Here is a 27,693-nt window from a genome sequence, read left to right as displayed (position 1 = left end):
TTAAGAATAGCAGTGTGATGGACTTCAGTCACAAAATACACTTTGGTAAACACGGCCAACCAACAACCATTGAATGGTTGATGGTGTGGCCAAAGAGTGTCAGGTTTGGCCGTCACATGGCCGCTGGTCGGTGTTGAGCGCTCAAGCAGGCGAAGTCAGCTGAAAATGTTGTCAAGGCATAACCTCAAACAAAACTACTAAAATCCTCCAAAAGTGCCTATGGCCTCTTCGAGTTGGCCATTGTGGCTTTTACCAACATATCATCATTGGCCTAAGTCATTGTGAGAGCTGGCCAACATCGTCGGGTTTGACGGCACATAGCCACCCACCCTGTTTGAGAGCGCTCAATGATGAGACGCTCAGTTGGTTCCCCGATCTCTTTCAAAAGTATAATTGGGAGGCCTACGTGATGATGGTGGTCTCATACTCAGGGTCTACTTTTTAAACAAATAATTAATGCTTCCAAGACTGTGTAGTGAGAGAACAAATCCTCATTACATTAACTTCTCAGACCAAAGCCTTATGTCCACCAATATGGCTCTCCGCTTCACCAACTCGGCCAAACCATCTGGTAGTAATTCCTCTACTAATGAGGACAAAATCACGAGCCTGGGCACTTCCGCTCTCAGCTCGAAGGAAAGAATCATCATTGCGCTTGACTTTGGCACGACATACTCTGGTGTTGCATACTGCTTCGGTAGCTCTTCCGAGGCAAAGCCAGTCGTAGACTGGTTAGGTATGTGAAGTTCTTATCGTCCTTTAACTCTCCATCTAATTGCATCAAAAAGGCCTTGAAGGTCGCACGCAACCCAAAGTGCCCACTGCCATTGCTTATGACCCGGATGACAGCTCAGAGTTCAAATGGGGAGGCCAACTCTCCTGGCGAGATGACCATGTACAGGGCGTCAAGCTTCTTCTGGACCCAAAGCAGACTCGGCCATCTTACCTCCCATCCGCCAATGTGAAGAGCGAAATGAAGAAACTTCCCAAAAGTGCTGTCGACGTTGCAGCCGACTTTATCGGAGCTATGTATAATCATGCTCTCGAGAGGATTGGGTCTAGAGTGCCTCGAGACTATCTTGATTTATGTGAGAAGACTTTCGTTTTGAGTTTTCCAGCGGTTTGGTCGGAAAGAGCCAAAGAGAGTACTATACAGGTGAGCATGGTGACATAGCACATCTTGAACAGACCACTGACACACCATAGGCTGCGAAGAAGGCAGGGGTCTATCCTGTAATGCTCATCAAGGAGCCCGAAGCAGCAGCTCTCTACACATTCAAGACACAAGAACGAGCGTTGAGTGTAAGTCGTATCCACAAGAAGAAAACTTTTTCTCATTCTTACCAAAATAGGTTGGTGATTGCTTTGTTGTTTGTGATGCCGGAGGCGGCACCGTGGATCTGATTTCCTATGAAGTTGTTGCAACTGAGCCGACCTTGGACCTCGCAGAGGCTGTCCCAGGCAGTGGTGAGTAAGATCAAATTTCTAGTCGGCCGGCTTAGTGCTAATATGTACAGGTAACATGTCAGGATCACTAGGCCTTAACAAACGCTTTGCCGAGGCCGTCAAAAACCTCATTGGAGAGGAGGAATGGCTGTGCCTCAAAAATACATCTGCTTGGGCGAAAGCCGAACACCAGTTCGACCAAGAGATCAAGACAGCCTTTGCGGGAGACTTGGACGAAGAGTATGTTGTCAATTTTCCAGGTGCTCATCTACCAGATGATGAAGATGAGGGTTTGCGAAGGGATTCTTGGTTCATGTCTGGGTAAGCTACCATCAGCAGGTTTCACTACTCATAACTAACAGGACGTTTTTAAAGTGAGACGGTACAAGAGATATTTGAGCCCCTGATTGCCGACATCGTTCGCTTGGTCAGGGAGCAGGTTCAAAGCGCTATGCTGGAGCGCCCAGACCAACCTGTAAAGGTAGGCGTTTGACTTCGCTCCAGTGTATATGCTAACTAATCTATGCAGGGAATTTTTTTGGTAGGCGGATTTGGTGCGAGTCAGTATCTCAAAGCCCGCTTAGAGGAATCAAATCCTGATATACAAGTAAGAAATTGAGAGGGGGTGAGAAGCCACACATACTAACTCGGCTAGGTCATTCAACCGGAGGATGCGTGGGCCGCTATAGTGAAGTGAGTCTTCATGGTAATGATGTTCTAGCTTCTCTAACATACATACAGGGGTGCAGCCCTGAGCCGACTGTCGCAAACTAATGTGATATCAACAAAAGCGACGCACCACTATGGCGTCAAGGCATGGTTTATCTATGAGCCTGTAACCGACAAAGGACAGCCAATTATAATCGGCCGAGTAGACGGCGAGATTAGGACCGAAAGAGTAGGTCACAGCCATAAAGTTGTGAACATCCCTACTAACGTAATAAAGATGGAATGGTATATACGCAAGGGAGAGAACCTGAGGCGCGATCGTGACGAACGATATTCTTATATAAGGCATATCCCGAGATCGTATACGAACAACGATCTTCAGTTCGAGGACGAGCTGTGGATCTCGGACACAGTGGCTGCATCTACTCACCCCACCGGAGAAATCAAGGTCACCTGCGTTCTGGAAAGTGATTTGAGTTCGGTGAATAAGTCACTATTTAAGAAAGTTCGAGGTATTGACGGCAGGAAATGGTGGAAGGTCAGCTATGATCTTGTCATTTCTACTAGGGAGGCTGCTATGAAATTCTGGTTAGAGTTTGATGGAAAGGAGGCTGGAGCAGTGATGGCGAAATATGATTAGTGAGTCTACTTCGGTTATTTGGATTTTATTTCTTAAGCGTGTAACCAACTATCGCCGTTCCAATAATGGATGCCTCTCCAAGCCCATGCTTTCCAACATGAATCACACAATAGTTCCCGTCCAAGCCACACTGCGATTCGACTGATGTGCAACCTTAGTCGAATAAAGCTGCTCCTGCCCAGTTCTCACTATGCTCCATATGAACCTTCACATGACCCCAGCCCTCTTCGCCCTGAAGCATGTTTCTGATATCAGCGATGACCGCATGCCATCCCGTCTCGTCCGATTCATAGTCTACCGAAACATAAACTGTATTTGGGTTGGCTTCAAGATCTGGAAGCACCCCATGCCGAAAGAGACCAATGGTGCTCATGTGACCTTTGGTCGCTTGAAAGGACTCGAGGCACTCATAAACCTTGGGACGGACAGAGTCCCAGGTTGCACTAAGATGCGGATCGTCGATGCCAGTGTAGTAAATCGTCTGAGTAAGTTCCGGAGCGATGATTTCGACGGCGATATCACCGTCACGGATAGACAATGCCTTCATCAGCTCCGTCAAGCTCTTGACCACTTCCTTCAAGGCTGCTTCCCAGATTGGTGTCTTTTCGGAGGACCAGGGCGCAACAATCAGGAGGGTTGGCCTCCAACTTCGCCTCTCAAAGTGAATTCCATCCTTCATGTCTTCGAAGGATGAGAAGAGGTGATGCTTTTGGGCGGTTTCATGCCCGATCTTGAGAACGTCTTCGGAGATCTGTTGCATAGGGGCGGGTAGGCTGGCGGCTGACTTCTCTAAAGGCAGTGTACGAAGTATTGGCCAAGCGACTCGCTTCCAACCGGTAATGACACGCGACTCAGTGCTGTCTGAGGCGGAATCCGTGGACGCCATGGTAGAAACTTCCGAAAGGGTTGATTCGCTCATCTTGTGAGAGATGACTGACTAGAAGTGATAATATTTGAAAAGAAAAAGGTGGAGGAAAATATAGCAATAGTTGCGTCGCGGGCATTTTATACTATAGTGCAACAGCAAGGTTTAGCAAACTTGTGATACTTCAGGACTCTGAAATCTGAGTACAGTTACTTTCACGGCATTGAGTCACATTTGAAGAAAGTAAGTAACACGGTAACATAAGATTGGGTGGAAGAAGGGGGTCGGAAGAAGTTTAAAACCGCGAAAATGGTCAAAGAGCACAATTCGCCATTCTGAGGGAACCTACTCAGTTCACTGAGAGCAACAGACTTTTTGACTTTGAACTGCAATAATAATAATAGGTCGACTACAACTTACAAAGTTTTATCAATTTCATTTCAGTCGAGTTGCCATTTGTCCAAGACCTCACGTCTCCGCGCGTGCATCGCAGGCCAAAGCACCTCACCATCCCTCTCAGCGCCGCCACCATACAACTTTCTGGTTCTCCAGCCGGATGCTCTGAGTACCCCCGCAACTCCCTCATGGTGATCGCTTTACTGTAGTGGATACAATTTATGAGATCTCTGGCTTAAGTTAATAACTGGCATAATAGAGAAAACGGCATAACACAAAGCGGTCTTGTTATTTTCCGATTAAACTATCTTCTGTTCGGGTCTTTTTGCACGCATTCTTGCCTTAGCCTGTTTGAAATTGACGTATCCGTGTAAAGCAAACTACTGCGATAGGGCTGAGGGGTCAAAAGAGGCTTTAGCCTTAAGGCCACAAACGTAAAGAATACCAAAAAAAGCACGTACGGGGTATAGGAAACTACAACCCTTGCATGACAAGGCTTAATTAAGCATTCGGATATCTAATCCTACGTCAGCACAGCCAATTTAGGGCTTTTACAGGGATATCACCTATGCCGAGTTGCCGAGCTCGGCATCTGAAGTGGTTGCTAAGGATTCTCATCTTCTTATCTCTCCTTAGCTTAGTTGTTTTATATCCCAGTCAAGAAGTAAAGTCATAACGCTTATTAAAATAGCAATTATTTAAGGAGGCTATAATAACTGCATATATAAATTCCTAATATATTTTTTTAATATAAACTTAATATAAATTAATTTCTTTATTTTAAACCTTAACTAATATATACAATAAGCATCCAGTATAGATAAATATATAGTATAAAAATCTTAACCTTCTTAAGACATATTATAATAAAAATATAATAAACTATTTAATTAATTAAAATTAATTACTATATTTATTACTAAATGCCTTTAAAATTACTTAATAAATCCTTATATTATATTTAATCTTACTATATATACTATATTACTAAATATCTAGTCTAACTAATCTTCCTTAACTATTATTTCTTAATAATTTAGCTAATATTTATATATTTATATCTATTTAATTAATTAAATCCTAACCTTTTTATATAAATAAACTCCCTTTATTTTATAAATATACCCTTTTTACTTTATACTGCTAGCTAAATATATTATTTACCTTATAAAGCTTCTATGTTACGACCCAACACAGTCTTACGCACGTGCACATATACCCCCACTATTTTCTCACCAATCAGCAATCACCTACCCTGTACCAGTCGAACGCATGCCATTCGACTTGCATGACGAACAGTCACGAACAGAGTCAAACCGACCTCATTTGACTCACATACACTACAGTATATATACACATTCATTTAGCACTAGATAGAACTTAGCTTACCAGCTATTAATAAAACTTCTTTATATTAATAAGCCTAATATGCATTACTTAATTATTAAGAGACGTAACACCTAAGTCAAGCTTAATATACACGCCTTACGTTTCTGCAAACATAAACCTAGTACGGACTAGTTTCCCTGTTTAAAACCACAACCGTCACATTCTAGTTCTTAGCCTTTAATAAGGCAGTCTTTTATATATTTTTTATAATTGCCTTTATAAGAAACTAAAGAGCTTTAAGGATTAACTTTAAAGAGCTATTATAATATCTTTTAATTTAATTATAAAGGTATTTAGACTGTAATCTAGCCTTAAGGACTATATTTAGAGTCCTTAAAGTCTAAGCTTAAGCTTATTAGGCTACCTTTTTAATAGGTATTAAAGTCTATAGCTATATATTAAGCTTTAAGATTATAACTTCTAGATTAAAAAGAATAAGGCCAGCTCCTTTAAAACCCCTTTTAATATTTAACTTAATTATAATTAATTAAAAGGTAATATAAAAGGCCAGGAAGAATTTAATTTTAAAAATATAGGTTATAGACTATTTAATTAATTACTCTATTTTTTAATTATATACCTTTTTTAGTGGCTTAAAGTACCTAATATTAAGTAGCTATAGTAAATATAAAGAATAAAGAGGTATATAGAGTATAATAATATTATTAACTTTATAATATAGCTAGAATTTAATAGATTAATAACTTTTATAGCTATTAAGGATTAAAAAATAATAGGCTTTAATTAATTAGTTAATTATATATTAATTAAAGTACTTTAACTAATTAATATCTATTTTATTATCTATTTAGCTATTTAATATTATAGTAATAGCCTAAATGCCTAAAAGGTTATTATTTTAGTATTAATTAATAAGGTAATATTAGCCTATAACTACTATATATAGATTAATTATTTAGCCTTCTATATTAATTACTTAAATTATAATAACTTATTTTTAGTTTTTAGGTTAAATTAATTTTAGGTTTTTATGCCTTTTTAAGCTAATAATAACTATACTGCTTAATATTATACCTATTATAAAGCCAGTCTTATTAAAGTTCTAGATATTATTTAATTAAATACTATATTTTATAATTATATTCTTTATAAACTTAAATTAATTATAAATAATAGTTAAATCTTTATATTTAGCCTTTTAATAGTTATATTTATAAAAAGAATATATCTTAAGTTTTAATTACTATTTAATAAAATTAATAGCTTAATACTTACTAATTAGTAATAACGTGGTTAATAAGTGAGTGGGTCATTTAAGTAAGTAGGTCACTTTCCTTAACCTTTTTAACCTATAGCTTAAAAAGCTTAAGCTACAGTTTAAAAAGGCTGGCTTTTACTTACTAAATTCCTCCTTAAATAACTTAAGAGCTACCTAATAAGTCCTTACATTATAATTGCCTTTACTGTATATACTATAGTGCTAACTATTCAGTTACTTTAACCTTCCTTAACCACCACTTCTTAATAATTTAGCCACTACCTATATATTAATATCTATCTAATTAATTATTTATAATACTTCCTATATAGTTATAGTCCTCCCTTTCTATAGTTTAGTCCTTTTTGCCTTATAGCGCTAACTTAATATCTTATTTATATCTTAAAGATTATAAAGTTTAGCCTTTAATAAAATAACCTTATATATAATTGCCTTTATTGCCTTAATAGCTGACTTTAAAGCTTTAATAATAGACTTTAGGGAGCTATTATAATGCCTTCTGATTTACCTTTTAAGGTATTTAGACTGAAATTAGGCCTTTATTACTGTCTTTAGGGTCTTTAAAGCCTATAGTGTTAATAGTTAAGTGGCCTCTTCAGGAGGTGTTAGGGTCTATAGCTATATATTAAGCTTTAAGATTACAGTTTTTAGGTTAAGAGGAGTAAGTCTAGCTCCTCTAAAACCCCCCTAAATATTACTTTCTATAAAGGTAGCTTTAAATGCAGCATAAAAGGCAGAAAAGAACTTAATTTTAGAAATATAAGTTATAAAATATCTAATTAGATACTTTATTTTTTAGCTATAAGCCTTTTTTAGCGGCCTAAAGCACCTAATATTAAGAGGCTAGAGTAAATAAGATATATAAGTAGGTATATAGAGCGTAATAATTTTATTCTCTTTATAATATCTCTTAAAATCAGCTAAATAGTAGCTTTTATAACTATTAAGGATTAAGAGATAATAAGGATTAGTTAATTAGTTAGTTATAGACTAATTAAAGTGCTTTAGCTACTTAAGACCTAGCTTATTATTTATCTACCTATTTTAGCTTATTGTAATAACCTAATTGCCTAGAAGGTTGCATTCTTGGTATTAATTAGTAAGGTAATATTAGCCTATATTAATAATAAATGGCGCAATTAATTAACCTTCTATATTAATTGCCTGAATTACAGTAATCTATTTCTGGTTTTTAGGCTATATTAATTTTAGCCTTTCTTATATTTCTAAACCTATAATAGCCATTCCGGCCATAATAAGGCCTATTATAAAGCCAATCTTATTAAAGTTCTAGATATTATTTAATTAGATACTATACTTTATAATTATATTCTATATAAGCTTAAACTAGCTGTAAATAATAGTTAGATCTTTATATTTAGCTTTCTAATAGTTATATCTCTAAAATAAATATATCTTTAGCTTTAGTTATTACTTTATAAAGTTATAAGCCTAGCGCTTGCCAATAGGTAATGCATTACAGTTAGCTAGTAGGGAATTAGCTATTTCTTCTATAAAATGCAGTTATAAGGGAAATCCTTATGAATTTAGGTTAAGAATAAATTAGATTATTATCTACTCCTCTAGATTAAATAGTCTTTACGATTTTAGGATAGAATTATATTATAACTAAATGCTATAATGGCGGTAATATAAAGTCTTAAAGAGTACCTTATAGTTAGTTATAGCCTATTATAAATTTAGTTTTAGGTTATTTTAAAGGGCCTAAAGGGCAAGAAGTATTCTAGCTTTATTTAAAGGCTGTAATATGTTAAGTTATTAATAATTATCTAATTAAATAGAAATGTTATAGGGTGAGGGATTTTTAACCTACTCACTTGGATAACCTACTCACTTATTAACCACGTTATATTATAATTAATAAATAATTAATTTACTATTTCTTTAATATTATAATATTAAAAGGGAAATCCTTATAAATCTAGATTTAAAATATACTTAACTATAAGCTATTCTTTCTAATTAATTAGTTTCTATAAGTTAGGGATATAATTATCTTAAGCTTACCTGCCTTAAGATTAATAGTAGAGAGTATAAAAGTAGATATTATAGAGAAATATAGCTTATTATAGACTTAATTTTAGGTCTTCTTAATAGGCCTAAAATATAAAAAGAATATAAGCCTTATTAATAGATTATAATATATTATTTAGTTAAGAATTAATTAATTTAATAGTATTAATATAAGGTAAGGGATTTTTATACTATACACTTATCTATACTGCATGCTTATTGTGTATATTATTATAAAAAGTTAAAGACTTAAGGTTATAGTATTAATATTAATAATATAGAAAGAAAAGTATATTATAATTATAAGAATTAATTAAATACTAATAAATTAAAGACTGCTAATAATTCAATCTCTAAATATAAAAATCATTCTACCTTCGGCAACCTCTGTGCTACTAGCAATACAACATCTTTATTACCGCTCTCTACTGCTAGTTGCAGCAAGCGATTGCCGGTTTCTCTCTCAATGGTGAAATCAGCGCCAAAGTGTTCAAGTAGCCTTTCGACAACAGCTCTGTGCCCATTAGCTACGGCCAACAACAGTGGAGTGCGCCCATCCTGATCCTTGCACTCCTGGGACTCGTCCGGGGGGTGATTGTGGCTTTCTAGTAACAGCCTGACAATGGCTTCGTCGCCATTCTCAGCCGCCAGCAACAGCGCTAAGCGTTGGCGGTCGTCTTTCATGAGTGGATTAGCCTTTCCCTCTAGTAGCGCCTTTACCATATCTTGGTTGCCCAGGTATGTAGCCGCATGCAAGGGTGTCCGATTCTGCTTGTCGGCATCATCAACGTGGTTCTCTGATGCTTTGAGCAGGGTCTTCACCACTTCCATATGTCCCTGCTCCACTGCAAGAAGTAGCGCTGTCCGCCCGAAACTGTCCTTAAGTCCTGCATCAGCCTGGCGTTTCAACAAAAGCTGAACCCAGTTATCTTTGCCCGTCTCTGCTGCTAATTGTAAGGCGGTCCTTTCCGTTGCATCTGGTATGTTGACGTTGATGAATTCCCCGCACTTTTCAAGGAGTAGCTTCACTACTTTGTCGTTGTCCCTCTCTATTGCAATGAGCAGTGCTGTCATTCCCTTCGCATCTTGGTGATTTACGATTTCTTGTCGTTGTTCTGTATTGAGGTTCTGGTCGCTTTTGATCTTATCCACAAGTAGACTCAAAATCTTGGTGTCTTTGGCCTCTGCCGCCCACAGGAATGCTGTTTGTCTCCGTGAATCCGCGATACTTAGGTCTGCATCGTTGGAGAGAAGTAGCCGGAGAACATTGCTGGAACCGTGCTTGGCAGCAAGAGCAATAGCCGTTCGACCGAAAGGATCCTTGACGTCCTTGTCCACCTCAAGGCCAAGAAATAGTTGTACCATGGGAACAAGATCCTGCTTCACCATTTTCAGAAATACTTCCTCTCGCCTCTGGACTTTCTTACAAAGGTTAATCTCCTTCGTTAGAAGTAACCGCACCACTTGGTGATAGCCCTTGTCGGCGGCTAGCTGCCACGGCCTCACATGGTTATTATCATAAATGTGAGGATCGGCATTGTGATCCAACAAAATCTGAGTGATCTCCTCATTTCCTCTCTGTGCCGCATGGTGCAGCGCGGTTTGGCGTTCTGAGTCAGGAATATTTGGGTTGATACCCTTCTGAAGCAGAATCTTGACCGTGGTCGTGCAACCATTGCGAATAGCAAGGCAAAGAGCTGTACGCCGTTCATGGTCTAACGCATTGATTAAAACCTCGCCGTGAGCAATGAGCTCTTCTGTCAACTTATCATCGCCGCGTGAGGCTGCCCAGTGTAATGGCGTTCTTTTACGCTCATCTTTGACATTAGACTCGGCATTAAGCTTCAACAGGGTGAGTGCAATATCGGTGTAGCCCATTCGAGCTGCAAAGATAAGCCCTTTTTGGTCGAGGATGCAGTCGTCGGCAACATCGAGTTCTTCCTTTAGTAGCTCCACAGCAATATCTTGGTGGCCCTTCTCAGCTGCAATATGCCATGGCTTCTTGCCCTGGTTGTCGCGGATAAAAGGGTCCGCGCCACTTCTCCGCAACAGATCCACCACTTCCCTCGAACCCCCCCAGGCTGCCCGGTGTAGGACTGTCTGGCCGTCTTCGCACCTTGCATTGACATTAACATAATGACGAACAAGCTTCTGAACTGTCATCACTGATGCCCTTTCCGCTGCTAGATGTAGGGCTGATTGTCCTAGGTTATCGGCGCCACCGGAATCGACTCTAACTTCGACCTTGGGGACTACTGTTTCGTGAAAGACTGTTCCCACGCCGCTATTCTCATTAACTGTGGCCGGCTTATAATTCAATATGCTTTCGACAATTCTGTGGTGACCTCCCCAGGCCGCGTGGTGCAATGCCGTTCTCTGATTCCTGTCCTTGATGGACCAACTGGCTCCTCGTTTTAGAAGCACTGCAACGAGCTGCCTGTTAGTTAACAATCCATATGAGAGTAAAGGGAATATGATGATATAGCAGGAGTTAAATATAAAGAGTAGTTGATGGGGGCATCGGCTAAGCAAGTACGTACTCTGAACGATGACTTCTTTTCCGTTAGCAGCAGCCAGTGCCATTGCACTCTTATCTGATTCATCGGTAGCATTGCAGTCTACTCCACTCTTGAGTAGTAGGTCGACAATTTCGTCATAGCCTTTGCCAGCTGCAAATAATAGTGACTCTTTGCCCATCCACGCTTCAAGGTCACTTTTGATCTCCATCCTCTCGAGTAAAAGACGTACAATCGACGGAAAGCCTTGCTCCGTTGCTAGGAATAGAGCGGTGCGGCCATTAAGGTCCTTGATCACGATTTCAACACCCTTGGCTGTTAGCTTGCTGAGGACCTCTTGATGCCCGTTCATGGCCGCCATGTGTAACGCTGTTAACTCTTCACCTTTACTCTGAAATGTTAAATCCACCTCTTGTTTCAGAAGGACTCCGACCAAATCACCCCAGCCTCTTCTAGATGCCAGAAGTAGTGCTTCGTTGACAGCCTGTCTATCTCTGACTGGAGAAATCGTTTTTGAGAGCAGGGTCTCAACCACGGATGCATGGCCCTTATCCACAGCCTTCTGCCAGGCCTTCTTTCCGTCGTATCCCGTAATATCAGCGTTAGCGTTTTGATCAACCAGAAAATTGACAATGTCTTCATGGCCATTTTCGGCCGCCAAGATCAAGGCTGTTTGACCCATGTTGTCTTGGGTATTCAGCTCGACTTTTCGTTCACTGTTGTCAACAAGACAACGCACAAGACGGTCATAGCCGTTTTGAGCTGCTTGCGACAGAGCGGTCCTGCCATGCGTATTTCTAACATTGGGATCCGCATTGTGCTCAAGCAAGGCTTCTACCGCTCTAAAGTTCCCCCTCTCAGACGCTAGGAGTAACGGAGTTTCGTCAGTTGCATCTCTGGTGTTAGGTTCGAACCCTTCGGAGAGCATCAATTCTATGAGAAAATAATATCCCTTCGAAGCCGCCAAAAGCAATGGTGTTCGGCCCTCCACGTCTTGCGTGTCCAGATTACTTACTCGTGGTCCGGACTGTCTCGATTGGAGGAGGTGGTACGCGATCTCGGCTAAGTCATAAGAAACTGCCAAGTGTAAGGCATTTCGCTTGTTCTTGTCTCGAATTTCAGGCTGTATGCCACGGCGGATGAGAAAGACACACATACTCGTCAATGTTTCCAAACGCGATAGTTTTAATCTCGCATCCTGTGTGGATAGCTCCCACTGTCGTGCCTTTTCAAGCGAAATTTGTACAACTGTGCGGTTTTCAGAATCTTGGATAGTCCTGAGCTGACGATCAGAAAAGGCCAAAAGTCCAGCAAAGCTGTTGAAACACTCGTTTTCGATTGCATGATGAAGCGCTGTACGGCCCTTATTGTCCTGAACATAGGGGTCAGCCCCTTGATTCAGTAGAAGCCGCACTGAGCGCCCGTCATTGTTAAGAGCTGCTATCATCAAAGCAGTTCTTCCTTCTATGTCTCTCAATTCAACCACGTCGTGTAAAGAACAAAGGTGTTTGACTAGTCTTGTGTGTCCGTTTGCAATAGCGACCATTAGTAAGGATTGTTTCTTATCATCCTGAATAGTGGGATCTTCAATGCGATTCTTAAGATCATCAAAGTCGAATTGGCTTGGGTGAGCGGCAGCAGCAAACAGAATCATCCGAAATGTTGAAGCTTTCAAGTTAGAGTCCTTGATGCTGTCATTCAGCGTGACTGAGACCGACACATGACCCGCCCTTGCGCCCAGCTCCAAGGCCCTATGTTTGACATCGTCTTTTTCGATCTTGGGAAGAATCTTTTGAACAACCTCTTTGCGTCCATTGCTGGCAGCGCCATTGAGAGCCTCCTCTGCTCCGCTTCCACCTTGAAGTAGCAGTTCTACTATGCCGTGGAGGCCCATTTCCGCGGCTATTACCAAAGCTGTTCGCCCACTTTCATCCGTGAAAGTAGTATTGCAATATTCTTGCTTGGCAAGGAGTTCTATCGCACCCGTCGATCCCTTGAGAGCTGCCCAGTGTAAAGGTGTACGCTTCTGGCGATCCTGTTTATTCACAGGGCACTTAGATGACTTGAGCAATTTCTTTATAGTCTCGAGATGTGGTCCCATGGCGGCTAGGTGCAGTGCTGTTCTCTTATCGGAGTCCAGAAGCTCAATGTTGGCATGTTTCGCGAGCAACAGTTCGACTACAGAGGTCATGCCCTTTTCTGATGCCATCAAAAGGGCCGATTGTTGCTTGGTTGGATCTTCGACATCAACATCTTCGTCCTCTAAATCGTTGACGAGAAGTTCAGCACTAGTCTCATGTCCCATGTGTATTGCCCAGTGCAAGGCTGTTTTCCCATCAGTGACCAGACCGCGCTTGTAACGAGCTCCTTTCTCATAAAGCTTTTTGATGACTTCTTCATCTTTTCCGCTCGCAGCGATGAAGAGAGCGTCATCGAGTTCTTCCCCTTCGTAGTTCCCTTTGTCGGAGTCTAGTAGATACTTCACGATTTGAGAGTGCTTTCTCTCAACCGCCAGCAGGAGAGGGGTTTGCCCATCCGAGGACTTACTATTGGAATTCGCTCCGAATTCTAAAAGAGTCGATACGGCAGGTTTATAGCCAGCCTTTGCTGCCAAATGCAGTGGCGTCTGCCCTTTTGAATCCCTCATGTCCACATAACGACTCTCTTGAGGTCTCGTATTCCTGATATCGTTGTTGGAAGTGCCATTCTCGGTTGTACCAGTACTATTGGCCTTGTCCTCAGATTCTCCAACAGGCGTGTCCTTACGGAGAGATTCCGTTTTGGCATGTTGAAGTAATAGCCGCAGGATATTATCCTTGCCTTTGCTTGCCGCATAGTGAATTGCCAGCTTTCCCTTGTTATCTGGAGTATACGGGTTGGCTTGTTCCGCCCCAAGGAGAGCTTCTATCATGCTGCGATCTCCTCTCTCAGTAGCGTAGTGCCAGGCAGTTCGCTGCTGCATCTTGTCGTTCTCGTTGACGTCCTTGCACCTTTGAACTAAAAGGCGGCTCAGAGTAGAAGGCTTGTCCTGGTATCTTGTAGCCAACTCGAGAGTGGTGAGGTCAACAGGAGCCGAATTTAATTCGTGCTCCAGTAGCGTTTGGGCGATTTCCCAGCTCATGCGTTCTATCGCCACCTCCAAAGGTCTCTGCCCTGAACCATTTCGGTTATGTGAAGCCTTGATATCCAGTAGTAGAGTGATCATCGCTTTCATGCTCACGTTAGTGTCGCCGCCGATTTCCACCGCACATAAAAGCGCTTCTCCGGCCAATTCCTTCTTTAAAGCCTCACAATCCTCGCGTTCATGGTCAATTTGCAGCTGACGGTCATCTCCGACAGTCAGCAATACGCTCTTTGTCTCGGCAATGTTAGAATTCTCGGGATTTTTGAGCCAATTCCTGGACTCTTTGACCAACCCCTTATTTCCGTAGAAAAGTGCCCGTGGAGGTGTATCCGTCTCTTTAGCAACACTGTAGAAGTACATTGCGGTCTCGTCCGCGCTTTCGGACTCGTAACTTCTGGGGTTTGGTGGCTGTTGGAGGCCCTTGTCAAATAATTCATCAAGTGATACTTCTTTTGAGAAGAAGATTGCCTTCTGATTCTGAGGGAGAGTAAACTCCTCGGTTGCTGAAGCACCGGGCTTGGTGCTCGTCCGAACATGACCAGTTGCTATTTCGTTTCTGCTGGAATTCATCTCAAAGATTCTTTTTTGTACGTAATCCCATGCGCTGCCGGTGACATCTTTCAGCCCATCAGTGCTACCTATTCTCACATTGACTTGCGGCGACTTCTTGGAACTCTCCTTGTGGCTGTCCGGACCTGTGCGGAAATACACTGGTCCCACAACCTTGGCTTGTATCTCACCATTGCTCTCCATAATCCTCACGAGCAGTGCCCGGTGTTCATTGCTAGTAGATTTTGGCTGACAAGTTTCTAATAGGAGAATGTGTTTCTTCATACTTTCTCCGCCAAAGGCTAACTCGAGAGCCACTTGAGTTAATGGATGCGTTCCTCTCATGATCAAGTCCTCAACTTTGACAGTGTCTATTGCTTGTACTCTCCAAACACCTTCAATGTCTCCGTTCTCCCAGATCCGTAGTGGAGCAGAGTCAGTTTGGGCCATGGGCATGTCCAAAATGTTGGTGGGGCACCAACTGAATCCCGGGGCAGACATTGTTGCAGAGTTGTGAAAGAGATGTCCTTGGGCAATCCCACCCAATTTGCGAAGAATTCTCTGATAGATCTCTTGTTGTGAAAGGCGGCCCGAAACGTCCACTCCGGCTAATAGACCCGAGATTATGGGCACATCTCGTGGTTTGGATGTATCTCGGGCACCGAGAATAGCCAGTAAAGTACCAAAATCGTCTATGGAAGCATGTCGAAGCTTTCGAATGGCGTTGGCTGTGGCGTGATTCTCCGGAGCCTTATCAAGTATATCGACGTCGAGATCTTTAATTACTCTAGTGTTGTTGTTTTCCTTAAACAAGATCTTGACTTTGTGAGATTGGGCGAGTTCCAATGCGGTCCACCCCCTACTATACCATGGTGACATAACAATAGCAAAACAAGCGGTCTCGGCATCAATCCATTCCCACTGACGAAGATAAAGATCATGAATAAGGGTGATTCTCGAGTTGTTGTAGTTAGAATGCATATTGCCAAGAGCTCTAGAGCGGGCCTTATCTTCAAGCGGTATGCTGATAGTATCCCACCAGCATCCTTCACACTGAAAGCTCTGGGCAATTTCGCCGAACAGGTCATAAAGACATTTGTTCACTTGGCCTGGTCCCCATATTCCAGAGCCTGTGCCGTCTGACCAGACATGTGAAACAGCCATATATGGTTTGGAGGCTTCTAGAAGCGAGGGTTCATTCGCTTTCCAGGCGGTTGGTTGTCCGCTTGTCACCTGCTCATCAAGTTGTTGCAATGGAAACAAAATCTTCTTGCATTCTCCATTACATGGCGGCTCATGACGCTGAATCACGGATGTGAAATCGACTCTTGACTGTTCGCAGAAGTCAAAGGTGCATTGCTCATGTTCGTGACGCTCTCGATCATGACCAGGGATAGAAAACGTGTCAGATAGCGGAATAAGCGCTGGAAGACTGTTTTCTCTGTCTGGTAGACTTGCTGCTACAGCCCAAATCCGTCGGAGACAGAGCTTGAGGTCTTTGGCGCGTTTAAGAGCACTCAGAATTTGAAGTTTAGCAGCACCAGAAGATGGGGGCAGATTCATGTCAGGATCTTGCGAAGATGGGGACTGGTCGGGCAGCAGTGAAGGGGGTTCACCCCGCCACTTTGACAATAGCCGGAGTTGTCTGCGAAAATGCCGCCCGGACATTCGCATATCATCCCACCATTCTTCTCTTAATCTCTGATCCCAGATGTAAGGATCATCATCTTCAAAAACTGTAAAACGCCCCGGGAACAAATGCGATCGGAGAGGCATCATGATAGATTTGACGTTCGTTACGTGATGTCAATGAGGAAATACTTGGATCTAAGGTATATTAGCAAAGAATGCAAAAAAGGACATAAATGGAGGAGAAGCATGGTTTAATGGTTGGCGGCTGCTCACCGTGGAGAATTGTGGGCCTCTATGAAAGCCCAGAGATACCTGCACTGCAGGCTTTGGCCTCAGACAACATTCCACGGGGATGCTTGTCTCTCGTCCTGTCATAAATGACTGTCTGGGCCGCTCAAACTCGGTGAGCCTCAGCCCCAAGCCATGGTGTGATATTTGCAGGAAATCCCCGAGATGTGATTGGTGCGCGTGAGAGCCAGCTGAAAAATCCTGGAAGAGCTGCACTCTTCGTTTCCTCTTCCTGAAGCAGCTGCGTGCTGTTGACTTGGAGAACGTGATGGTATTGGTTTGCCTCACAGCCACTGCTTACACGGTGCGGCCCGGACCTAAGTCTTACCGAAGCGCCAAGCCAGAGGCCGGCTCAAAGGTGAACAAATGGACGAAAGACAAAAGGAACTTGTGCATGTGTCCATATAGCCAAGATAATTTCTGTCACCGGATCCAGAGTTGCTCTTCCATAATCTTCAAGGTTCCACTACTATCCAACTCACCTGAACGAGGCAAAAGCCTCCAACAAGATCCCAGTTATCATTCGCAAACAAGACAATCTCACAATGGCACCGTTATGGCTCTTTTGGGTGGCATCATCGCCTACAACGAAACTCCTAAGTCGGGCTAATACACCACCTTCGTCTGCCTCAGGCGTGGCAGCATATTTGGCCGCGCAGTGGCGAAATCCCAGAGACATCCTTTCAGTTCTTCTTCTCATTGGTCCAGAAGTCGTCAAATGTGCTATTGCGCAGCTTGCCGGGCGGACCATGACGCCCGTCGCCTTTTCCTTTGGATGGGTGGCATATGCCTCTGCAACTCTACTGTCTAGCTTTGGGGGTATGTAACGATCACACTTGGTCCACAGATGCTTACCTTCAATGCAGATGGGCGCTTGATGCCGGACTCTGAATCCATGCTGACAGTCATTAACGTCAACAGCGGACACAGCCGACTCACCAAGAATTGGGTGCTAGGTCGTTTATGGCGTGACCTCAACGATAACATTGATAAGGGATTGAAGGACGAGGCGCCTCATATATCTGCAGAACAAGGCGACTTACAAGAGCAAGCTGCGTCTACTTATTCTAGGAAAGAATCTATGCAAAAGGAAAAAAGACCTTTCGAGGGACTTCGTATCACTGTGTACGAAGTCGAGGAGAATACTCCCGAAAAGCCCATTACTCACGGCATTCCGTCTCTTGACTTTGTGTGGTATATGGGTATTGCCGTCATTGTCATGCAGCTCGGCATTGCAGCTATTCCTTGGGGTATTCATGGTCAGTGGGACACATTTATGATCACAGTAGTAGGCAACCTGCTCGCCGTCGGCACAGCATCTCTACCGCAGTGGCGAAGTGAGAAATGGGCCGCTCCGAAACAGGGAGGACAGACTGTCGCAATCACTGAAGGAAATGGCTCTCGCAGTGTTATAGTTATCCTCGGCAAGAAAGGAGTAGGACTACACCTCGAAGTCATGGCACGCGGAACTCGGACAGCACCAGCTTTTCTATCAACGAAAATATGGAACTCTGTCCTTGCTTTACTATGGGTTATGCTGCTGGTGACGGTCGCCGGGATGGAACAGAATACATGGTGTAAGTATTAGAAAGCCCTTCTCACTTTCCTTTCTGCTTCACACATACAACCATTGTATTCTGTATTTGTGATATTTTATTTCAGCAATTAATAACACCCGGTGACAGACCTGCTCGCAATTGGAATACTAGGGAGTTTTCAGAACCTTATCGCGGCAAGTATCCCGCGCTCTCCAGCTGCGATGGGATTGCATCTTAGAAAGCGACCTGTCAGCATTAAAGGGTTTCGTGTCGCTGAAGTTTTGAAGGAGGCAGAGGAAAGGTTTCCGCTCCTTGGCTCTGCACTTCTTGAGGTATTCTTCCCTGGATCATTACGTTTGCGTAAGGAGGATACTGAAAATATTGAGTTCTGGACTAATGCGCTCAAGGAGAGGTATAAAGAGAATAAGTATGGCATAAGGTTAGATTCTTTGCTTCTAAAAGCTATATAATACATAAACTTATTGTTTTTCTACTTATTATTAGCCTTATATAAGGCTTTTAAGCTTTAACTTTAAATATAAATGCTTAAATAATGAGGCTTTTAGAGTAAGCCAGTTGAATATATTATAAGGCTTATCTGCTTTAATAATATAATTACTGCCTTATTTAAGTAGTACTAATACTGTCTATAGGTCTGTCTATCCTTATTGGCTATATTGGCCTTCTTCCTTTATCTTACCTAAAAGATCTTTAATTGATCTTTTTCATGTACTGCATTAATTCCATTATACTTCCACCTAAAGGTCAGTTAGGCCCTAATTAAGTCAGAGGTTAAACGCAGACTCATAAGTACCTTCCACGATGCCTGCTATGCAAAATAGCCTGCAGCCGTATGAGGCAGAGTCCAGGATGGGATTTCACATACGGATTTAGTAGTTGATATTGCTCTATCTCCATGACTCGCATGGAGTCATCCAGCACTAACGCTGCAGCAGGCTGTCAGTCATTGTGTTATAACATCAGAATTTCGAGTTGGGTGTTGTATCTTCAGTCAAAGCCTATAGTCGTGATCTTATGTGCACCATGCTGAACATACTCGAGGCAGAAACATCTGTATCAAGATATCTTCTACAACTGGTTCTTCACTCTTCTCTTCTTGACTCCGCTAGAGCCTTCTGTTCCCGCGGCCTCCTCAAGCTCTCCAGACTTTTCCATCCTCCTGTTGTCATTCCAGTAGTAAAATATCATCCCAGCAACAAGTACAATACTAGCCGCGTAGAGGCACAAAATCTTAAGAAAGCCGTTTCGGTAGTACGGCGCGTCGCTTTTCACAAAGATGTTCTGTCCAGCAAGTCCTCCCACGTTCGACCCCGCAACAGCCAGTGCAAGCCCGATGCACCGGACCTGCGGATCTTCGGTGTTGATGCTGAACCACGCATCGTTGAGACTCTGAGATACTGCCACTCCTGAACCCAGAAGTGTGAGTATAGCGTACTTCATCCAGACGTCGGAGCTCCCAACAACAGCGAATTGCACACCCGAGAAAACGAGTGAGTACACGCCGCAAAGTAAGCAGAGAGGTCCTCGATACAATGTCTTGTCGCTCACCCAAGATACAAGTATGGCCAAGATGCAAACGCCAAAGTTACTAACGGCTGCCAGGAAACTCGCAGTAGAAGCCCCGAAACCGAGGTTCTTGATGATCGTGGGCGTGTAGAAAACCAACCCGCCTTTGGGTGTGATAGAAATGACGTTTATGCCGAAATGACCCCACATTGGGAAGCTGGTCAAGAGGATGCGTAGTGCAGTCTTGGGACTGATGCCAGAGAGCTTTACATGCTTTCGTGGATCATCGATAATGACGCGCTTGGCCAGGATATCCCTCTCCTCAGCTGTGAACAGGTCGAACCACTTGACGCCCGCCAGCGGCAGCGTATTGGTAGTCGAGCGAGGCATGATTAAGATGAAAACGAAGCCAACGGCCAGCGTGAAGAGACCATCGATGATGAAAAGCCATTGCCATTTCTTCAAGCCACTCGTCTCCGGTATTCTGAAGATCAGACCCGCGAGTAGTCCGCTTACACCTGCAGAGCAGTAATTCCCAACATACACCAGCGTAGCCCGCATCGCCATCTCCTTCCTCGTATAAAAAGACGCAAGAATCGTCAGTGCAGCAGCTAAGTATCCAGCCTCCCACATCCCCAGCAAGAAGCGCGTGGCGTAGAACCCAGGTTTGTTATGCACAGCTGCTTGCGCCGTTGCGATTGTTCCCCACGCCAAAATCTGGATGATGAGCCAAAGCGCCGGTCCGATTTTGGATAGCACCATGTTGAAGGGTATTTCGAAGATCACGACGGCTGCGAGCATGAGCTGGTTTCCGGTGTTGACGTTGTCGTTGTTTATGCCGAGATCTTCGGTGAAGCTGGTTGTCATGGCGTAGCCGACATTTCCTCTGTCGAGCTGAAGGGCGAAAAGGCCGAGCATAAGCATTGGTAAGATTGTGAAATCAATTCTGGTTGAAAATGTGAGTATCCGACACGCGATGTTGAGGGAAGATTGACGTACTTTCTTCTTAGCTTGACTTCAGCCTTTTCAGTCCAGTCGCAGATAGGTAGTTCACTCTGCGACTCCTCTACTCCTCCCGTTTTCGCACTAGAGGTGTCCGCATGGGCTTCATGTTGGGACGACATGGTAGCCATGGTCAGAGTCTAGAGGACAATCGATTGGGGTGTGAGACACAGGTTTTCTGGGGGACCTTGGTGATTTATAACTCACTGCATTAGGGTCAAGTTGAGTACGGGTGGCTAGCTGAATGCCCCGCTCCACTGACGTGGTGAATATCCATTTACCTGCCTTGAAATTGAGATGGCTGTTGAGGATCTGCACCATTGCAGTAATAAACGCACTGAATTGGGTTCAGTACGTTATCTGATCGCCGGCTTGCGGCCCGGGCTAACTACTGTAAGCCAGTTGATCCATCTTGGGTATAGTGGTTTCACGTCAGCTAATCACGACCCTGAAAGAGAGCGGAACTTGATGAGCTGCGGGGCTCGGCGATCAATGATCATCGCTTTAGAGATCAATTTTCGGATACCCTACACGTGAGCATCTTCGAGCCTATGAGGTCCTATCAAAGCATGAATGGATCTGCTTGGAGAACATGCTACTCTTTCCCCATTGATAATAAACTAGAATCAATTTAAAAGGCTTCGCGTACTCTGTTCGGGTACCCTGAGATCTCCCAGTCTATGATCACGACTTCATGTCTTGGTGACTCATCCGATCCAGTCGTTTTGACCAAGATATTCTTGTGCTGTAGATCCCCGTGGGTGAATCTGATTTGATGGTTGCATAAAGTCGCAACTGTAGAATGCTGATTGTATTGAATAGCGTTTTTCTAAGCTCTATAAGTTCCGTTTTTCGTATGGATACTTTAGTTTGACATAGAGTCCGGGACTTTGAAGTACGACTATTGGGTATAGGATCCTCGCTTTTCAAGCCTGAAACCATTTTCGACAAATCGCTAACGGCGGCCCCGCAATTGGTCTGGCCTTGACTAGTCGCTCTTTCAAGGTCATACCCGCATTAGAAGCCCAGATCCTTAGCGACTAATCGTAATTGAAAGTTTTGCGCATAATTATTTGCAAGCTTAAGATCTTCATCCTGGCCTCCCACACTGTTAAGTTATTTAGATATCTCAGTGTAGAGTTGAAGCCCTAGAGAAACCGTTCCCAATGCGCTGTCAGCAACGCCGAAGGTTTTGGCCATATTGGGAACGAGACTCAGGATAGGTTCAGAGACGGTCGTTACGGACAATAATAAGAAACGTGTCGAGTCTTAGTGAAATGGCACAAAGCCTCCTTTGAAGACTGACTATATGCTGCCTAAGTTGGGCTCTAACCAGTTGGTGGTATGATCAGCAGCAGTGGCTGTGTAACATGACTGCATAATGAGGCCGCATTGCAAATGCAATGATATGAACTGTGGTATACGTGGTCCAATTGGAAACATAAGATATAGTTGCTTGGATGATATTGGTTATTGCTGTGTGGGTTAGAAATGGATTTTTAGCATACTGCTATTAAGTGCTTTTCTACATTATCGATATTTTGATAGCTAGTCTGCGATCCAAAATGCCCACTGCTGTTGAGCCCACTTTGTTTTCTCGCAATGCTCAGGGGTGGAGGTTAAGATTTTTTTGGTACCAATCGGAGCCAAAGGGCACAGGCGGAGACCTTACGGAACAAGCCAAGAATTTAACAAGCAACGTGGCGATGCTCTATTGACCCCGCAATCCCATATTTTGTATAATTACGACTGTTACCTTTCTTTGTGCTACCCAAGGGAGTCCTGCTTCTGATTTTCTAATACCAAGGCGACTGATAGCTTGACTGTGTGATCGAAATGTCCCGGAAACCCTGTCTATGGGAAGAAGCTCGAGAAGGACTTTCGCAAGAAGTCCAAGACTGGCTTCAAACCATTTCAGGAGGCTTGGGGCTGGGGCTCACGGCAACTCAACAGGTAGACGAAATCATCGGCCACGCTAGGCAAAAACAGGGCCAGTTAGAGAAGAACCATCATCGATCTTTGGTCATCGAGACTACTAACCACAAATGGGATTTGGCCAGCTATTTCGATAGGATGGTTCATTGGCTCGACAAGTTTAAAAGTATCGGGGATGTCGCGTCCTCTTTTGATCCTCTACATGCTGCCCTCCCTTGGGCCGCCTTTCGCTTTGTCCTGCAGGTTAGCACTGTGTCCCTCACTGTCAAAAAAGAGTTCTAATCGACAAGGAAGGCAATATTGGCTGGGAAAGAGCATACAGACAGCCTCGTTCGACTTCTTTCGTTGATACCGCATTTTGTCTTCTCTGGGTATGTGCTTGAGTTGGTGTACGCGCAGCAGCCCATCTGTTACAAACAAGCAACGAAAGTTGCGGATTTAGGGGCAAAGATTATCGTAAATCTAGAAGATCAATTGTTGAAGCTCTACAGCTTGATATTCGATGCTCTTTGGTATTGCCACTTGGCTCAGACCAGAGGTAAAACTAAGCAAAGAATAGTCGCACTGTTCAATTTCAGAGAGCCGACGGACTTCCTAGACGGACTCAAGGCACAGCATCAACAAGTCATCGAATGTGGAGAGGAGTGTAGGAGGATATCAGATTTTAGTATGTCCTTTGAGTATATCAATCTGCTTGAAGAGCTCCAGGGATCTGTTGCCGATCTTGACGGCCATGTCTTGAAGGTACTCGTATGGGTCGACACACAGGAACGGATCCGAACCCTTAGGAAAATATCAGATGTTTTGTTTCGAAAGCATCATGAAGAGATAAAGCGAAAGCGGACAGAGGGCACATGTGAGTGGGTATTGCAGCGAGACACGTTTAGGCTGTGGGCGAAGGGGGTTTCAAAGGTAACAGTCTTATATGGAAACCGTGCGTATAGGTTCTGCACCCTGCAACAAGGCTAACATCCATTAGCTGGCTCTGGAAAGACATTCTTGATTTCTAGGATCATCGATCATTGTGTCGAAAATGCCCAAGACGATGAGGCAATTGCCTTTTTCTATTGTAAACGAGACGAGGGAACCAGGAGGGAGCCTCAAAATATCCTTCGAAGTATCTTACGCCAGCTCTCTACCACTTCCAAGCAAAGTCAAACTGGGAGAATTCATCGGGCTTTGAGAGGAGTTCCCGACAGGCTCGAGGCGATTGGCACCACTTTCGACATTCCCAATTGTCAACGGTTGATCAATATAGTCACAAAGGACTATTCGCGGACGAATATAATCGTGGACGCCCTTGATGAATGTGATAGAGACTCCAGGTGGGAGCTTTTAGAAGCCCTAGCAGCGGTCACCAATGAGAATCAGGGAGTTCGTCTATTTGTTTCTAGTCGGACTGATGACGACATCCAGCGGCATTTTCAACAACAACCAATCATCAGGATTTTCGCAGCGGACAACAACGAGGATATCAATTTATTTGTCCGTCAAAGACTATCCAAAGATTCGAGATGGAACGATTTGGCTCCCCATGTTCACCGAGATATTGAGTCAGTCTTCCGTAACAAGAGCGAAGGCATGTTTCAATGGGCTGCTCTCCAAGTAAAACAGCTCTGCCAGGCAGCTTCATGGAACGAGTCAAGCATCAAATTACACCTCTCAAGCGCCCCTAAAGGTCTTGAGGCTTTATATGCAATCATTTGGCATCAGATCGAGCGGAAGTCCGAGTACGAGAAACAACAGGCAAAGAATGCTATACAATGGGTGCTTTGCGCGCTCAAGCCATTGCAGACTGGAGAACTTTCCACTATGATGCAGATAGATCCTGAAGCCAACGTTATTGGACCTATTGAGGAGCTAAATGATCGAGAGATCCAAAGTATCTGTGGTAACCTACTTATCCTGGATAAACAGCTTCATGTCTGGCGGTTTTGCCACCTATCGGCTCTAGAGTATATCGAAAAGAACCACTACAGTTTGGCAGAAGCCCACTACCATACCTCGGTCTGCTCTCTCAAGTTCCTCCAAAGGGGTCTACGCCTTAGTTCCACATTGTCACTAGACGGCTCACCATCTCAAGAAGATGGTACTGACAATCCAAGTCGCAAGGCCCGAGCGAAAGTTTGGGACGGTAGTCTAGTCAGAAATGACTATATTATTATCCAAGGTCTTCGCCATGTAGGCCTAGCTGACTCTCCCGCGATTACAAATACTGAACTTGCATATCAACTAAGGCAGTTTTTGGGCTCAGCTGAGGTACAAAGTCCGATTTTTCAAGCTTGGAAATCTGTTTTATCCACTTTCAAATACCGCAAGCCTCATGAAACTGGCTTCGTGAGCCTTGCTTCCCCACCTTTGGAAGTTGCAGCGATCTTTGGACTGTTTCATTCCCTACGGGACTGGTGGGACACTCTTGACACTTCCGTAGGGAGTAATTCCTCTGCTCTCGCTCTCGCCATAAGGTTCAGAAATGAGAATATATGGAAGCATCTCATCGAACGAGGTTTTGGCATTAACACTGGTTCTCCAAGACCATTGACAGTGGCTATCAAAAGTGGCTACGCCACCGCTTTCGACACGCTTATGAATGCAAACTCAGATGTGAGTTACTCTGAAGATAGCAGCGGGTCTGATACACCCCTCAAATTGGCTTTGCGATGCTCAAACAGTAAACATCAAAGGCGCTTTGTACGCAGAATCGTGGATAGGGGAGCAATTATCAACGATAAGACGACTCAGCAACATCAAAGTGCCCTCAAGCTAGCTGCTCTGTATGCATGCAAAGATACTATGCAGATACTGCTGGTTCCCGATAGGGGGTTGTGCAGTCCTAACTCTCTTCTCAATATCGCCACTTGGAACAGCAACGCAAGTCTTATTCCGTTTTTGGTGAAGGAGCTTGGTGCAGATGTTAACAAGCGGTTCAGTGGAATATCACCTCTAATCAAAGCACTGGAACGTATGTGTGTTCCCAATATCCAGGCCTTGGTGGCTTTGGGCGCTCAATTGGACTTGACCAACCACCAGGACCGAGTGGCGGCATTGAGAGCTGTGGAGTCTGACCCTGGTAATGGGGTTTGGAGACTGCTTCTTCAATCAGGAATGATCATCAACCGTAATGATAACAAGGAAAGTCTACTATCGTTGGCAATTAGGCTTCATACTCCTTCCTCAGAAAGACTCTGGCGGATTCTCCATTCAAGGGCAGACGTCAACCAGATTCTGCAGAGTTCCGTTCTTCCAACACCACTTGCTTGGGCTGCGGCTGTTCAGACGCCCGAAGTAATCGATCGCCTTATTAGTTACGGAGCAAACCCTGGCCTCAGTGTGGACAATGGGCTAAGCAATGCAATCTTTGCAGCTTGTTTTCACGGGAGACCTCGTGCTTCCCGTTTGCTCCTGGATAGGTCTGGTATTGATGTCAACCAAGGATACAGGGGGTTCTTCCGCAATATGTTATTTTCAGTTATTGCGGGGCATAGAGACTATCTTGACTCAAAGCGTCCTTGGTACCAACGCAAATGGGATCTGGAAAGCCGCTTAGGCTACACTATCTGGAAGCCCGAACACCGCAAGGTTCTCGAGCTTTTGGTCACCAGAGGGCTCAATACTTACTTCCCACTCTATAGCCACCTCGAATCATCAACTCCCGTACTTGAAACAGGGATAGAAAAGCATGAGATCTCAGTAGCCTGGATGCACTCAAAAGGCGACTATGTACTTCTACCTCTTTCATGGTTCTTCATCGTGTGGAGCCTACATATGGCTTCGGCACCACAACCCCCTCTTCGCTACCGAATGAAACGGTGGCAGTTTCCTGGAATACTACCGCGTAAATTCAGTTTGATCGCACAAGTGTCAGTGGCTTCCAGGAAGCGGCCAGGCTACTTCCTCATGATCACTGTTAATGATGACTATCATTCAGCCAGCACCTTTACTGTACGGCACAGGATCCGGAATGCAACATGTTCCATGAAGACAAATAGCCTGTGGAAGCAGTACAGCTTCAAGGACTTTTATGGCAAAAATGGCAGTGAAGGTGATACAAATGGTAGGATCGCTCATTGTGCCAAGGGGGTAATTGTTGCTCTTACTAGACTGCACATCACTAATATGACTGACACGAAGGTGCTACTTCTTTTTTTACATCTATCTGTCTTTTTAATATTTACGTTTAGCATATATTCTTTATATTAGAGTGGGCATGCTCTTCTTGGAATGGTCAATCCTCTTTGTTACAAAAACTTGTGCGGTCATCACTTTCTCTTTTGTACCTTGATGGGAAGGACATAACGAAGAGCAAAAATGTAATATGTAGATTATGGACTTAACACCTGCTTCATTCCAAGTCACGGTCTATCAACAAATCTGCATTACTTTAGGCAACGTTAAATGTTTTCGTTTTGGCACTGAAGATTATGGGGAAGACTGTCGCCTATAAGGTTACGACAAGCACCTCTGAAATTCACTAATGACATCTTCTTGGGAGTTGTTTTGAAGCTAATCTGCAGATTCCATAAAATACATCAGATCCAGCCCCTACATGCCACTGCCTGGCACGGCCAGCTAGAATCCGTTACCGCGTGACAGCATCGTCCCATCTTAAGTTTTAGGATCACGTGAGCCCTCTTTTCAAGAGACTTCCTTTCCTCTCAGTATCTCAGACAAAGCGCCTCCAGTCTTCACTTCTCTGCCGTAACCAGTACAACATCGCCCTCAGCGCTTACACCTTACAACACCGCGGCCACCTCGGAACTGTTGGCGACACCGATACTTTGATAGCCTGAAACTCAAGGACATTCTTGCAATTTCTTCCCTTGTTGTATTTTATCGAGCGCCTGATCAGTAGTGAGCTGTGTTTACCCCTCTCACATCTTCGCGCTAAGTAACGTCGCTCATC

The 27,693-nt window shown here is 43.7% G+C and overlaps 6 protein-coding genes; 3 read left to right on the top strand and 3 right to left on the bottom strand.

The window, feature by feature from the left end:
- Nucleotides 1–534: 534 nt before the first annotated feature.
- On the top strand, nucleotides 535–2,755 carry FFUJ_00183 (related to hsp70 protein; the record flags this gene model as incomplete). XM_023573578.1 has 10 exons in its annotated part: nucleotides 535–736; nucleotides 789–1,156; nucleotides 1,207–1,302; nucleotides 1,353–1,467; nucleotides 1,518–1,761; nucleotides 1,822–1,927; nucleotides 1,976–2,053; nucleotides 2,102–2,139; nucleotides 2,188–2,344; nucleotides 2,393–2,755. The coding sequence occupies 10 exons, from the start codon at nucleotides 535–537 to the stop codon at nucleotides 2,753–2,755; spliced, it is 1,767 nt and encodes a 588-aa protein (XP_023425276.1).
- Nucleotides 2,756–2,909: 154 nt separating this feature from the next.
- FFUJ_00184 (uncharacterized protein) lies at nucleotides 2,910–3,674 on the bottom strand (the record flags this gene model as incomplete). Its single annotated transcript, XM_023573577.1, has 1 exon — nucleotides 2,910–3,674. One exon carries the CDS (start codon nucleotides 3,672–3,674, stop codon nucleotides 2,910–2,912), a length of 765 nt encoding a protein of 254 aa, XP_023425275.1.
- A 5,371-nt stretch (nucleotides 3,675–9,045) lies between these two features.
- Nucleotides 9,046–16,644, bottom strand: FFUJ_00185 (related to heterokaryon incompatibility protein; the record flags this gene model as incomplete). Its single annotated transcript, XM_023573576.1, has 1 exon — nucleotides 9,046–16,644. One exon carries the CDS (start codon nucleotides 16,642–16,644, stop codon nucleotides 9,046–9,048), a length of 7,599 nt encoding a protein of 2,532 aa, XP_023425274.1.
- Nucleotides 16,645–17,333: 689 nt separating this feature from the next.
- FFUJ_00186 (uncharacterized protein) lies at nucleotides 17,334–18,376 on the top strand (the record flags this gene model as incomplete). XM_023573575.1 has 2 exons in its annotated part: nucleotides 17,334–17,607; nucleotides 17,655–18,376. The coding sequence occupies 2 exons, from the start codon at nucleotides 17,334–17,336 to the stop codon at nucleotides 18,374–18,376; spliced, it is 996 nt and encodes a 331-aa protein (XP_023425273.1).
- Nucleotides 18,377–19,415: 1,039 nt separating this feature from the next.
- Nucleotides 19,416–20,986, bottom strand: FFUJ_00187 (related to nicotinamide mononucleotide permease; the record flags this gene model as incomplete). XM_023573574.1 has 2 exons in its annotated part: nucleotides 19,416–20,799; nucleotides 20,853–20,986. The coding sequence occupies 2 exons, from the start codon at nucleotides 20,984–20,986 to the stop codon at nucleotides 19,416–19,418; spliced, it is 1,518 nt and encodes a 505-aa protein (XP_023425272.1).
- A 1,705-nt stretch (nucleotides 20,987–22,691) lies between these two features.
- Nucleotides 22,692–27,580, top strand: FFUJ_00188 (related to vegetatible incompatibility protein HET-E-1; the record flags this gene model as incomplete). XM_023573572.1 has 4 exons in its annotated part: nucleotides 22,692–23,033; nucleotides 23,085–23,646; nucleotides 23,770–26,844; nucleotides 27,450–27,580. 4 exons carry the CDS (start codon nucleotides 22,692–22,694, stop codon nucleotides 27,578–27,580), a joined length of 4,110 nt encoding a protein of 1,369 aa, XP_023425271.1.
- Nucleotides 27,581–27,693: the final 113 nt, after the last annotated feature.

This window comes from Fusarium fujikuroi, chromosome FFUJ_chr01 (genome assembly GCF_900079805.1).
Source record: "Fusarium fujikuroi IMI 58289 draft genome, chromosome FFUJ_chr01".
NCBI classification, from domain to species: Eukaryota; Fungi; Ascomycota; class Sordariomycetes; order Hypocreales; family Nectriaceae; genus Fusarium; species Fusarium fujikuroi.
This window is presented reverse-complemented; position numbering and strand designations above follow the sequence as displayed.